We start from the raw sequence: 13,543 nt of genomic DNA, 5'->3' as shown, positions 1-13,543 counted from the left end.
CCAAACTGAAGTACTCTTTTATAGGAACTTTGTTTTATCAGGCATGTTGGGCAGAAAATTCAGTGTGATTCAAACAACAGTCATAATTTTCTCTTAGCATTTATGTGCAAATATTTTTCAGGAATGTAACTTGAGGGAACAGTGCTGTACAGTAAGTAATTGGGAAGCCACCCTCCATTCGACATTGTCTCCTCACTACCACTGCTCATGTCTGGGAAAAGAGTGCAGTTGTGATCTTGACTTTTCTCCAAATTCCTACTCTTTATTAGTTGCTTAGAGTTTGGGTTCTAGAAGAACAAATGTGATTTTTCAGAAAGTAATCCTTTCCACACATTAAGAATCTTATTTCTAGTCATGAAAATCCTTTTATACTAAGAACATTCCCTCTGAAGTTCAGAGAACTACACTATGTTTCCAGTTAATTTAGTTCACTCCATATTTAGATATACTGAAGACAAATAACAGAACATCAGCTTTTATTGGAAATCCACATATGATCAAACAGTAGCGAAAAGCATAGATTGTAGTAACTTTTATTTCTTTGTATTTGCCCATGGCTATTTTACTGCCTTAGTTTGAGATTGGAGGTCATTTTACTTACCTGTGAATTTGGGTATGTTGGAACAAGAGCGGGGTTTAAGGAACCTGTCTTTCCTAATATCTGCATGTGTTTTCAGTTGTGAAAAATGCGTTTATTGTTCTGATGCTTGTTCATAAATGCATATTGCTTTTGATGGTGCCAAAGTTTCTTTGATACTACAGGCAGGGAACCATGAGCAAGTTAAGGGTTAAAAATAGCTTCCCAGTCTTAGGCACTTGGCCCTGTTTTCCTTTCTCTTTGAACTTCTAGCTCATTATATTGCTCTTGAGAATACAAACAGCGTGAGATGTGCCTTGATTGATATCCAGCTTCCAGGCCCTCAGTTCTATCAGCTTCAGCTTCTTTTCTCTAGGGGCCTTTCAACACTTAGCTCCTTACAGCCAACTGTAAACCTTTCATGCTTTTGTGGTCCACAAGCTTAATGCAAAACTGAAAGTAAGAGTATGCTGACATTGCAGCCAGAGAAGCGGCCTCCAGGGATAAGAAGCAGCTTTGGGACTTCAGGTGGTAGGCTGACTGTCAGAATGGATTAGAAATGGAAAAGAGCTATTGCTTGATACATCACTTATTTTTTCCTATAGGAGACATAGCAAGTGCTTTGTAAAGGATTTTGAGAATCTCATACAAGAAGGCAAGCAACTGAAAGCTAAGAAAACTACTCTAAGCTATTTCTACAGAATGCCTGTTGGACATAATGCCTATTGACAGCAGCATTGCCACAGGGAAGAAACATTCTCCATTCAAGCTGTCCATGCTAGTGATTGCATGCAGAAATATCTTTTACATTTTTTTTAAGGAGAAGGCTATATACTTTACAAAAGTAGCATGTAAATTTCAAACAAAATTAGTTTCCATTTTTTTAAAGTCAAGCGATCTACATGTCACTGCAGAATTATCACAAACTTGATTGTGTTCATATTTGGGGACCATAAATTTTGCAGTTTTGAATGAGTTTATATGCTTGTCACTAGAGTAAATACTTGTTCTCTAAAGCAGCACATCATAGGAATGCTTGCCGCAATGCTTCAGGGGCAAGAGCCACACTGAACAGCAAGGTTCTAACATGCTGGGCTTTAAACAAAGAAATGCATCAGAAATGTTTCTTGTTTGCTAAACCCACTGGTTATAAGATGTTCTAGTGACCACTTAAGCCTAGAAAGTGCATCCATGAATGTGATAACTACTTCTGCATAATATTTTATTAGCTCTGGACCCTAAAACTCCCATGCCATTTTCTCTTACCTTACAGATGACTATTGCAGCTGTTGGTTTTTTTACTGACCAGTGTGATATAGCTGTTATTTTTTTTGGAAATAATTTGCTAATGATTCTGTTTATTCTCCTTCAGTATCGTAAGGTATAAAGATTATATGTGCTTACAGTTTATACTGCAATGTTTGGATATATGTATACATTATAAAACTCTTAAATCAGACTACCATATCCATCACCTTACATAGCATATTTTTGGGGTGTGAATATTTATAACTAAATACTATCAGTTTTCAAGTATATTATTATTAACTGGAGTCACCATGCTCTATGATTCATTTTAGTGGGTGGTCTGTGTGCTGGAACATCTAGGAACCATGCCAAGGCACGTGAAGTGAACTGAAAGGTGTTTCTGGGGGCAGCTGTTGGTTGAGATGCAGAGGAGCTTCTGCGATGGGCAGGGCAGATTTTCACCAAGTGTAGTATTTTCTCTGTCAAATAATTAGTTTTAACCATTTTTTCTCAAACTTGCCAAAATATGTGTGGGTTATTCTCCTTTACCTCTTTTCTCCTACTTCTCATCTCCAACACTCACTGTAATTTTCAATATTACATACTCATTCATCTGTCTATCCATTTAGTACTTATTCGAGTGCTTTTTGTGTACAAATAGAATATGGTAGTAGATGGGTCAACTTTCACACATTGTTTGGTGGAGGAATTAAATAACCAGTTTAAGGACAGAAGAAGATTGTTCTTTATTATGAAAGAATAATATGTTGATATTCTGTAGAATTGCTCTAGTTCACATGAGGGAAGTAAAGCACTGTGGTTTGTACAAAGGTAGCTTTTGACTTAGATACTGAAAACTAGGAAGCTGTTTCTAGCTGTTGCAACAGTGATCGTGCATGGCACAAGCAAAGCATGCAGGCAGGAGAACAATGGGATGTATTTTAGGAATTACAGGTACTGTAAAATTCTTGGATTTTTTAAATTTATAAATTATTGGATCTGGACTACTTGTTAGTGACCTTTAAAGAGACCATACAGCAGTTCTGAGTTGCTGATTTTATTCTCCCGGGCAGCCTAGTGTTGTTGGTGTGTTGAGGGCAGCGATTGGCCTAGCAGTCACCCTTGCTTCTCTGTGTGCTCTTACTCTGTTCTCATGTTATATGGGGGTAATGCTTCATGGTTTAGGATTATGAAGAGCCATTCTACAGTTCCTCTCAGTTACTGAGAGTGCTACAGTAACTGTCTATAATGTTTTGCCTAGAATACTGCATATAGAGGGAAATGTTTTATTAATATAGAAAAATACAAGGTAACAGGCATGATTTGAGATCTCTTAAGAAAGCTAGAGTTTATGTCTGAAGGGGAAAGGGGAAAATGAATATGAATGAATATGAATTTATTTCTTGAGACAGGATCTCATTGTCTAGCCTAGGTTGTCCTAAAGCTTGTGATCCTCCTGCCTGAGTCTCCAAGGTGTAGGGATTATAGGCTTGCATTACTGCATCCTGTGAAAATGTGTGGTTACTGTAACTGTTGTTCATTTTAGTTGGAGCATAGGGTATTGATGAAAAACAAGAGGATGTAACTCAGGAAGTGAGGTGCAGCTAGTTTGTGAGTGGCCTTAAATGCCTGGTAGACTAGTTAGACCTTTGTACAGTCGACAGAAAACTCTTGGAGGTTTCTTGTTAGAGGAGTTGCTATACATGAGGCTCTATTCAGAAAGATTAGTCTGGCCTTCCTGGGAGACATTCACCTTAGAGAGTGTACTACTATTACTGCTACTAGTTCCCATAAAGAATATATTTGGATAGAAACTTCTGGTAATAATGAACTAGAAAGTTATATTTATTTTTTTAATTATATACAGTTCATATAAAACTATTTAAAATAATTTATCTTCAACATTATTGTTGAGTTATTCTTGATTGGGTCCTCATGAGTTTAGTGCCTCTTTCAAAAAGAGTAACTGCACTGAGTCTTAGCACTGGGTGACAGCACTCACATGTTGCAATAGTGAGGACAGATATGTGTTAGTATTATAACAGTTAAAATGACCTAATATTGAGAGAGTAGTTACTAAAAACATTTTCCAAAATTGATTTCTGAAATATTTCACTTTAGCATGTAATCAGCATTTAATCTACAGAATGGTTTAATTTCTCAGTAATTCCTATTGACTTGGACTACTTTTTCAGATATTTTTCTCTCCCCACACTATTCAGCCTACTGGGCTATTGAGAAAGGAAAGACATTTTCTACCAAGAAAAACAAAGCTTAATGGAAGTGGGGTTGGTCAAAGGATGGTTGTGTAGTAACTTAGGAGAGGGCGCCTAGGTAGAGTAGGCTGTGTACACAGAGAAGAAGAAAGTGGAGAGATGGGATCTAGTACCTTCTAAGTACTGGCTTCCCTAGCCAGATAGGTGGCCTTGGGGGAAGATATAAGGAGGGTAACAAAAGGAACGATTTTGTGGGTCCCACAAATATCCCAGTTTTAAAAACCCTTTGGGCAATGCTTAAGAAGCTCCTACTACTGAGCGCCTTTAAAAATACTGTTCCTCCCTCCCTTTTTTCCCAACTGGTGTGGAGGTCAGAGGACATCTTGTGGGAGGGAGTTCTCTCTCTCTACCGTTTGGGTTCAAGAGATTGAACTCAAGCTATCAAGCTTAGCAGCAAGTACCTTAACCACTGAGCCATCTAACTAGCCCCTTTTAAAGATTCTTAAATACTGAGTTTTGTGCCACAGCCACAAGAATGTCCTTCCTTATGTAAGATGGTGTCACCTTACATCCCAGACGGGATTGCTTAATAGTTGATATGCCTAATATGTGTTGAAGAAATATCTAATAAATCATGGAATATGGTTAAAGAAAACTCTCCATTGTTGCATTAACAAAAAAACGATATAGTGAATTGAAGGGAATAGCTTGTACAATAGTTTTGAGTTTATGCTATACTTATATATGTTATCTGTTACATTTGTAATATTTCAACCATTAGACACTGTGTTCTCCATGACTATTAAGATTGCCATTTTAAATTATCCCCTCCCACCTGTGTGCCTGTGTGCACGAGTGTGTGTTTTCAGAAGTTAAAATGTTTACTTCAATGTAGTGATTCTCTCCTCCCTTCTTGCCCTGGGCCCACTTGTCTTTATTTAAGTGAACTCTGTATTTGAAGCATAAAGGTGTTTGCCCATGAGAGTCTTTATTTAGCCCAGGGCTGGTAGAAAGAGAAATAATTTGTCAATCTGGTGGAACTTGGTAAAAATTTAAGTAAACTTTTCATATTGTATATTAATAGAAATATTAATTCTAACAGGAAACTCCCCTTTACTCCCCAGAGAGAGAAGAGGGACTTGGGTCAGAGGCAGTTTTCTTGCTTTGGGTCCTTGTAACAAACCTAGTTACCAGCTGAAAGCCAGTCTCGTCAGTTGCATGTGTCCTAGTACAGTGTTTTTAAATAGGTAATCCATACTAGCATCAGCAGGCCTGCGCCTGCCTGCCTGCCTGCCTGCCTGCCTGCCTGCCTGCCTGCCTGCCTGCCTGCCTGCCTGCCTGCCTGCCTGCCTGCCTGCCTGCCTAACTAAAGTTGAGTTATTAGTGACTTCCTGAAGGTTGAACGCCATGTTATAAGAAAGAAGTGTCCATGAAGTAGCATCCAAAGGAGCATCTGGCCGTTATTTGACTGGACTCCAACATTAGTTTTCACTTACTGTAAAGCAGTTATTCAGTGGATGAATTTCCATGCATAAGTTCTGTTTTAAATAAAAGATCCCCTAGGCAGCACATACATTGAATTAAAGACGGAATCTAAGAATAAATATTACTTACTAAAATGAGTAAAACTTTGCTACTTTGGTTTAAAATTTGATCTTTTTTCTGCATTGCAGTTGTTAGGTTAGATTCTCTTTGACAAGCTAGAACTTGGATTTCCACATTAAAGCAAAAGTGAGAACATTGTTTTTCTTGGGATAGCTGACACATAACACATCGTTACCACAGACAGGAAAGCAGCAGGTCCTCCAGGGTCTGCTGAGGTGCTGCTGCTTAGTCACTGAGCTTAGTTTTCTGTCAGCGCTTTCAGAATGGCTGCGTGAGTTCATGATTTTCTTACTTGTTTACAAACTATCTAGAAGTGTAAGAATTCTCTGACCAATTTTTTAGGCTGGGGAAGTTAATATTTCTATTTTTTGGCCTAATGAAGGTTAGGATAGCTAATGATTAAAATCAATTGATAGGCGACTTTCTAAAAACAGCTAGATGCTTTATTAATGTTTTAGACTGCTTTATTTTTGTGGAATTATTAATTTTTCATTTTTAAATTTTCAGGTAACTTCGATTTTTGCACCTATAACAGCTGAAATAGCAAGTCTTGATTCAGAGAATATAGATGAAATTTTAAGTAAGTATCGTGATTTTTTTAAAGTATGTTTTCTTCTCTATAAATAATTTATAAATAAAATTTCAGTTATCTATCATAGATAACAAACTAGCATTCCAGCTCATTTTACCGAGTGAAAAAGCACTTTAGGTTTTGATTATTAGTAAAATTTCTTAAAGTGTCCTGCTTTTCCGTTTTGTGAGATGTTTAACTTGTTCGTTTTCTTGGAGTGGATGCTTTGACATCATGCTGTGACAGTGCATGAGGTGTCTGTTACGGCCTGTAGTTGTCACTTTACACTGAAGAGTAAGAACCATAGAGAGGAGCCTAGGATTTCTTTCATTTTAATTAAATGACTCATTCTCCAGTCTTTTTAATAGCATCCAGTTAAATTCAGTAAGTGTTGTATTGAGTTTATTATTTGCTGACACTGTAATTATAGATAAAACTAACTTGGGATATTCTGATTTTTGAAGATTCTAAAGAAAAGGTCAAGGCATGGTTGATACGGTGGGTGACTATAATATAGGAGATTTTAAAATGTGTGCAGTGTACATAAATTCTACTTCTTTAAAAAAAGAAAACTAAAAACAAAAATGCCATGTCGCTGGTTTACATATGACCAAACCCAGCAGTTTTCAGGATGAAGAGGAAATAAAAGTACCTACATTGGTTTTGTTTGTGGAGCTTTGAATGTCAAGAGAATCTATTGCCACCTCATGAGCGCACTAGAGCAGTATCTATATACCAGGTAGCAAAAAGACGCGGGCAGCTTATTAATATCTGTGCTGCTTGGGCAGCTTCAGTTCCTGGCAGAAGCTGCTGGGCTGTACCTAATTTGCATTTCTGTAAGTTCCTGGGTGATGGTGGAGCTTCTGGTCCAGAAACCAGTTTGTGAATCAGCTTGAGTGAACAGGCAAGTGAACCAAAACTGTGAGAGGTAAAGAGGAAGCAGGGTGAAGTATGCACTATTCTTATTTCTGTTACCTTCCAGATTCTGAAACACATTTGTGTATTGCTTTCATGAGTTCTGGAAGAGTTTATTTTTAATTATTATTATTAAATTTATCCATCATTTACAACCCAATATCAGCCCTTCTCTCCTCCTAGTACCCCCTTCATGCAAGTCCTCTCCCTATTTCCCTTAGAAGGAGAAGCCCCACTGTGGGTGTCCGTCGCCCCCCCCACACACACATATACTTATCAGGTCACTGCAGGACTAGGCACATCCTCTCCCACTGATGCCAGACAAGGTTGTCCTTTTAGGGGTGTGGGATCCACAGGCAGACAGGCAGGCAACAGGCTCAGGTACAGCCCCTGTTCCACTTTTTTGGGGAACCTGATGAAGACTACACTGCTCATCTTACATATGTTCAGGGGGCCTAGACCCCTAGCCTGTGCTTGCTCTTTGTTTGGTGATTCAGTCTCTGGGAACCCCTGTCCTCTTCAGGTCCCTCAATTTTCCTCCCAACTCTTCTGTAAAACTCTCTGAGCTCTATCTACTGTTTGGGTGTGAGTCTCTGCATCTCTTTCCATTGGCTGCTGGGTGGAGCCTCTGAGGACAGTTACGCTGGGTTCCTGTCTGTGAACAGAGGAGAATATCCTTAATAGTATCAGGGATTGGTTCTTGCCTATGGATAGGTCTCAATTTGGGGCAGTCACTGGTTGGTCATTTAAGTTTTTCTGAGTTGGGTTTAATCAAAATAAGCAGTACTGTGTCTTTCTCAAGTGTTCACATCCTAAGATTCAAACAATAGTGAGAGTTTGTGTGATGGAGTGTTAAGTGGGTAGGAACCAGGAAAAATGGATTTTATAATGCAGCAAGGTAGACTTCTGAGAACGACACATAGGTAACTGTGCAGATCTCTTCAGGGAGAGAATTCTCCTTGCAGAACTGGTTCACGTTACTATATGTATGAAATATTTAAGTGGATTATTAAGTAAGCTCCAGACCACCCTTCTCTATGAATATAGATTGCTTGGCTTATACTCCTGACCAAGACTTACTTCTTTTGCCTTGTAGTCATGAGACCTGGTGAGAGTTACTTCTCAGTGGAGGGTATAGGGAAAATGCTGAGTTATGTGTAAGCCAGCCTTGCCCTTATGTATGGCTTTCTGGACGAGCGGTGACCGTTATCATGGGGCTTTAATTGGCTGCTTATAAACGGGAAATATCATGATAAAACTGCATTTTAAATATGTCTAAATAGACACAATGACATTGGTTTTGTTTTTTAATTTCAGATAATGCTGATGTTGCTTTAGTAAATTTTTATGCTGACTGGTAAGTAATCTTGTTTTAGTTTGGGGGTTGGTTTCCCTCTCCGTCTCTCTTTTCTTTTTTCCTTCCTTCTTTCCTTTTCTATCTTCTCTGTACATGAGAGTAGGGCACAGATTAGAAGTCAGGACATAGGCGTGGGAAGTTTATAAGAATGATGTTGATACTTTTCAACTTACACTCATTTCCCGGGAGGCCTTTAGTTCTTGCTCTGAGTCAGATTCTGTCTTCTGTCTCTCTGTGGTACCCAGGACCATTTACTTCTTTTCTCTTCAGGTCGATTATCCCTTATCTGAAGAGCTTTGGCTCAGAATTGTTTCATTTTTTTTGGATTATATTCATAGACTTTTAGCACATGAGTGTCGTTAATTAAGAAATCTGATGCCTAAGCTATTTCAATATCTGAAGTTTTATTATTTGCAATTTCAGACTTCAAATTAGAGATGTTCAACCTAAGTATTGTTTTTTAATCTGTTGTGCCCTACCAAACTGACTTTGAAGGCAGAAACAGTGTCTTACTAATATTCCCAGAATCTAGAACATTAGGTTTAAGTCTGCTAAAGAATGTGTGATGAGACATGAAGAAGGGAGAATTAACTAGAAAGAAATCTGAAACATGGACATCATTATTTTCATCCACTCCCTAAAAGGCTTATCACTGCCAGCTGCCACCTCCCTGCTCGGGCCAACTGTGGGCCTGTGGTTACCTTAGTTTCCTGTGACAGTCTCCTTCATTGACTCTTCCATGCCTCTAGTCTTACATGCTTCCACAGTATTCTCTGCAGTAGAAGGCAGAGTTTATATATTAGGGATTTGTATATTTTTATATTATGTATTTTTACAATGTTCTCTTCAATATAAAGCAGGCTTCTTCCCTACAGTGCAGATTAATTGTGTTCACAGGGTACCTTAAACCTCCTTAATCTCTGGGTTAAAATGTAAACCCCTTCCTTGACCTAGAAGGCCTCATGGTTTGCTCACTTGCTCGTTTGCATCTCTTGCTTCTTCTGCTGTCATATTCTGCTTGCCACACGAAGCTTTTCTCAGTTTCTGTGAAAATGTGTACTTTCACCCTGCTTTCCTGCTGTCTTCCCAACCTGGGGGATCACTTCTTGTTTTCACTCACTTCTCTTCTTGTTAACCACCTTTCTAATCTTAGGTTAAGAGCCACTTTCTCCCAGTCATCTTCATTTATCAGTGTTCCTACCCTCTTGTTAAGTCAGATTAGGGAACCTTGTATATGTCCAGTTTGCAGTATTGTGTAAAAATTATATCCATTCAATAGAAACTGGACTTTGAATTGTGACCTCTGCCTGGGCCAAAGACATGCAGTATGTAGTTCCCTGTGGTGGACTGCATGCTGACAAGGTCTAGCTCCCTGGCAGACAGGTGGTCGTGAGGGTGAAAGAGGAATACTCTGCACTGTGCTGTTTCTGAGCTGTGTTGTGTGAAGGGTAGGCATAGTTAATGCGTTTTTGCCTTAGAATATTTTCAGATCACAGTGGATTCCCAGGACTTAGCTCTTTTGTAAGTCAGGAAGCGTCTATATTTCCCACTACCCAGGCTTACCCAGCGGAGACCCTGCACAGCTACAGTCTAGTTGGTGATTTCCAAATATCGTTTTGCTTTGGGGAGATAATTATCATAACTGTAGTTTAAAATGTCATCCTTATGCACTTTGAGAAATACATGTCTCATAAATGTATAACAGTGACGCTGGATTGTGCAGATGTTTGATATTGGTGTTTAAAGAACTTTAATAAAAACTGAAGAGAAACAGAAAAATACTGTTTATAAAATGTATAATGGAACTATAATTTTTAAGGCAAATTAGGATTAATATTAGTCATAACATCTGGTAGAAGATTGTCTAGGCCAAACTTTACAGGTAAGGAGACTGAGTCCTAGAGTAGCAAGTACTTTCCCTGGATGACCTGATGAGATTGTGTGAGCACAGGGCAAGTCAGAGTGCAGTGTTCCTGACTGAGGAATTCTCAGTACATGCTGCTAACTTTGTTGCAAAATCTGAATTGCCAAAGTGGACTGTAGCAGTTACTTGAGAAAACATACCACCTGCCAGCTGCCAATGTCTTTCATTAGTAATGGTGAGTTAGTATCCTTTTTTTAATGGAGAAAACTTGAGTAATTTGCTGATAGGCTTGTTGTGTTTGCTTTCAAAGGCTAGACTCTGTTCTCTTAGTTGGTTCTGTAATGCCTCAGAGTAGTAAACTACAGAGGTGTTTAGTAAAGCCGTGAATGTGGCAAGCTCTACACATACTATTTTAAGGCTCGGGATTGCCCTGCAAGTAGGTATTGTAGTTCTTATTTTAGAGAGCTTAGCAAGTGGTGAATCTAGGATTTAAACTCAGGTATGTCTAAATTTAAAGTTTGTTTCTTTCCCACTAAATCATAATTATAAATGATCCCAAAGTGACTCTGCAAGACTTTTACCTCTTTGGTTGATTGGTTAAGGATTGTTTAAGCCCTAGATTGGAAATTGAGTTCAGAAGACCATGAGAGTCTTTTAATGGAACTATTGGTTTTCTGTTGTTACCTGTGCAGATGAAGCATTTACATGCATGAAGGTGCAGTAATAATAGAAATGAACTGCTATTTCACGTTCCCATTTAAATTTCTAGTAGTTAAACTGATACCATTTTAACATGAATCTGCTTAAAACCTTAACTGGGCAGCAAACTGGACAGTCCAGAGAACTCTTGCTATGAGTCTTCCCTTGCTCCTGAGCCAGACGCCTTCCACCAGTTCTTTACTAGGCCACATCTAAAGTTTTCAGAACCATAGTCAAACCTTGTCTATGCCTTCTTCTGCCCTCTACCTAGTCTATTTTCAGAAAATTTTCAGTACTCAAAGACCCGGGGTTCCAGTTGCTCTAGCTCTTGAATTTATCAGCGTGCTCATTTAACAGACATCTATTGAACGCTTATTAGAATATGTAGTCAAATAAGACACGGTCCATGATGTCCACAGACCCTTCATACCTATCCCAGACGGGAGATTTAAGATGCTAAAGAGGAAAGAACCACTTGAAAGCAGGAGTCTGAAGATACAGATTGTGTCTCCTTGATATATTCTAGGACATCTCCTTAGGAAGTCAGGTGAGTAGGCTAGAGAGAAATACAAGAAGAAATAGGGAGGAGGTATATATACGTCTGCATTCTTGCATATATTCTTTATTGGATTATTGCCAATATATGTAAGATCATACATGGACTAGATTTATGGGCTTCCTTAAGAAAATGTCTTGGATACGTTAGGGCTCGAAGAACAGTAGAAGTAACTAGTGTTTTACCATATCCTCCTCGATACCTTTCCCCATGAAATGTCCATTTTCCCCAGCTAGTTGTATGGGTACACTATTTCTTTTTGTCCCCCTCGGGTCCCTTTAATCACCCACACTAGATATTTCTGAAGTGGTTGGCCTAATGAGGGGCAGTTAGAATTAGAAGTAACAATTTCCTGGAATATTGTAGCTATTTTGCCTGACTTTTAAATAGGTGTGGGAGGGAAACATGGTCAGGAAGTCTTTAGGAATTTGAGTATTTGCTTCTGGACAGACATAGTATGTTTATATGTTTACAGATACAAAGGCCTATTTTGACGTGAGAATACATTTTGAAGAGGAAACACTAATTATATGACACATATTCCTTTATAAGAACTGTTTTATTTATTGTTACCTTGTGTCTGAGCTTGATAAAGTAGTCATGTGTCTGTAATAAACTAAGTATATAATAAATCAATGAGGTAGCCAGCATTTGCAATAAAATCAGTTCCAGTAACATGGAAATGTGTTTACTGTCCAGAGAAACTGACTCTTTTTTTAAACACTCAAATCTTAGCAGTGTAGGTCAGGCTTATGTCATGGCTTCTGTGAGGGATCCATAGCTGTATGCACCATAACACTGGCAGCTAATCATAAGGCAGAGCAACAGACCAACTTGATACTTTACATAGTGTGAATTAAAGAGTACATTCTTTGAATTCAAATTGTTTTCCTCTCATTCACTGACAGACTTCAGAAACATGATTAAATTGAAGGTGTAATTGTCTCACAAGTTGTTTATTGAACAGATACTAAGCATCAGTGAGTGATAACTGAAGAAAGATTCTGCCTTCTGGGTTTCCCTGCTAATTGGTGTGCTTGTCTGTGTGTAGGTGTCGTTTCAGCCAGATGTTGCATCCAATTTTTGAGGAAGCATCTGATGTCATTAAGGAAGAATATCCAGATAAAAATCAAGTAGTGTTTGCCAGAGTTGATTGTGATCAGCACTGTAAGTAACTGAGTAGGAAGTCTGGAAGAAATTGTTCTAACCCTCCTCTGCACGTGCATGAACTCTTTTCTTTTTTCAAATGCTCTGCTTTCAGTGAAGATGAAATCTAAAAGGGATTGGGACCTAGGATAAATTTCTAATATCTCATCTTTTATGTCTTCTTAACTCCACTTGCCTGTGTAACATTTGTGTGATATTGTTTTATTTTAATTAAAATGTAGCAGTTCAAGTATATAGGTAGCAAATTATAACTAACTACATTTTCTACCAAAGCAAATGCTAAAATCAATAAATAAAATTGAACTATAGTTTTGGAAGACAAATGGGGACTTTTGTTACTCTGAGAAGCATTTAGAAATATAATATCCAGTTTAAATAACACTAAAATTGTATAGAAATATGAGTTTAAAATAAGACAGTGTCAGATCTTTTTGTGTTTCTCTTTGTTATTTTAAATGTTCTGTGAAGACTGCCTTTCTAGTTAAAGTGTAAATAGCTGCAGTTACTATTAAATTATTTTTTAAAAAAACTTTGGTTAGTCTCTCTAAAAATCTATTTTCTTGAATTTTGTTTGTCTGTGTGGAATGTGTTGTGTAAACTCCCTGCTTTTTAATATAAGTAGCAGTATTTTAATATAAGTAACAGTATTTTAATATAAGTAACAGTATTTTCTAAGTTGAACTAATGAGCTAGCAGGTCGTGCTCCTCCCAAGTGCTCTGCTTACTGCACCGAGCCTTCCCTTCTCAGAGCACCCAATGAGTTGACCT

At 38.1% G+C, this 13,543-nt stretch overlaps 1 protein-coding gene across 1 annotated transcript in view; it reads left to right on the top strand.

The window, feature by feature from the left end:
• Erp44 (endoplasmic reticulum protein 44) overlaps window positions 1-13,543 on the top strand; it is an 88,477-nt gene that overhangs the window by 30,358 nt on the left and 44,576 nt on the right. The window contains exons 2-4 of the mRNA XM_032904352.1: window positions 6,154-6,226; window positions 8,450-8,489; window positions 12,660-12,775. Coding sequence (XP_032760243.1) covers window positions 6,154-6,226; window positions 8,450-8,489; window positions 12,660-12,775 — 229 coding nt within the window. The remainder of the gene's footprint in view (window positions 1-6,153; window positions 6,227-8,449; window positions 8,490-12,659; window positions 12,776-13,543) is intronic.

Source organism: Rattus rattus, chromosome 1 (assembly GCF_011064425.1).
Source record: "Rattus rattus isolate New Zealand chromosome 1, Rrattus_CSIRO_v1, whole genome shotgun sequence".
Lineage (NCBI taxonomy): Eukaryota > Metazoa > Chordata > Mammalia > Rodentia > Muridae > Rattus > Rattus rattus.
Note: the sequence above shows the minus strand (reverse complement) of the source record. Positions and strands in the feature narration are given on the sequence as shown.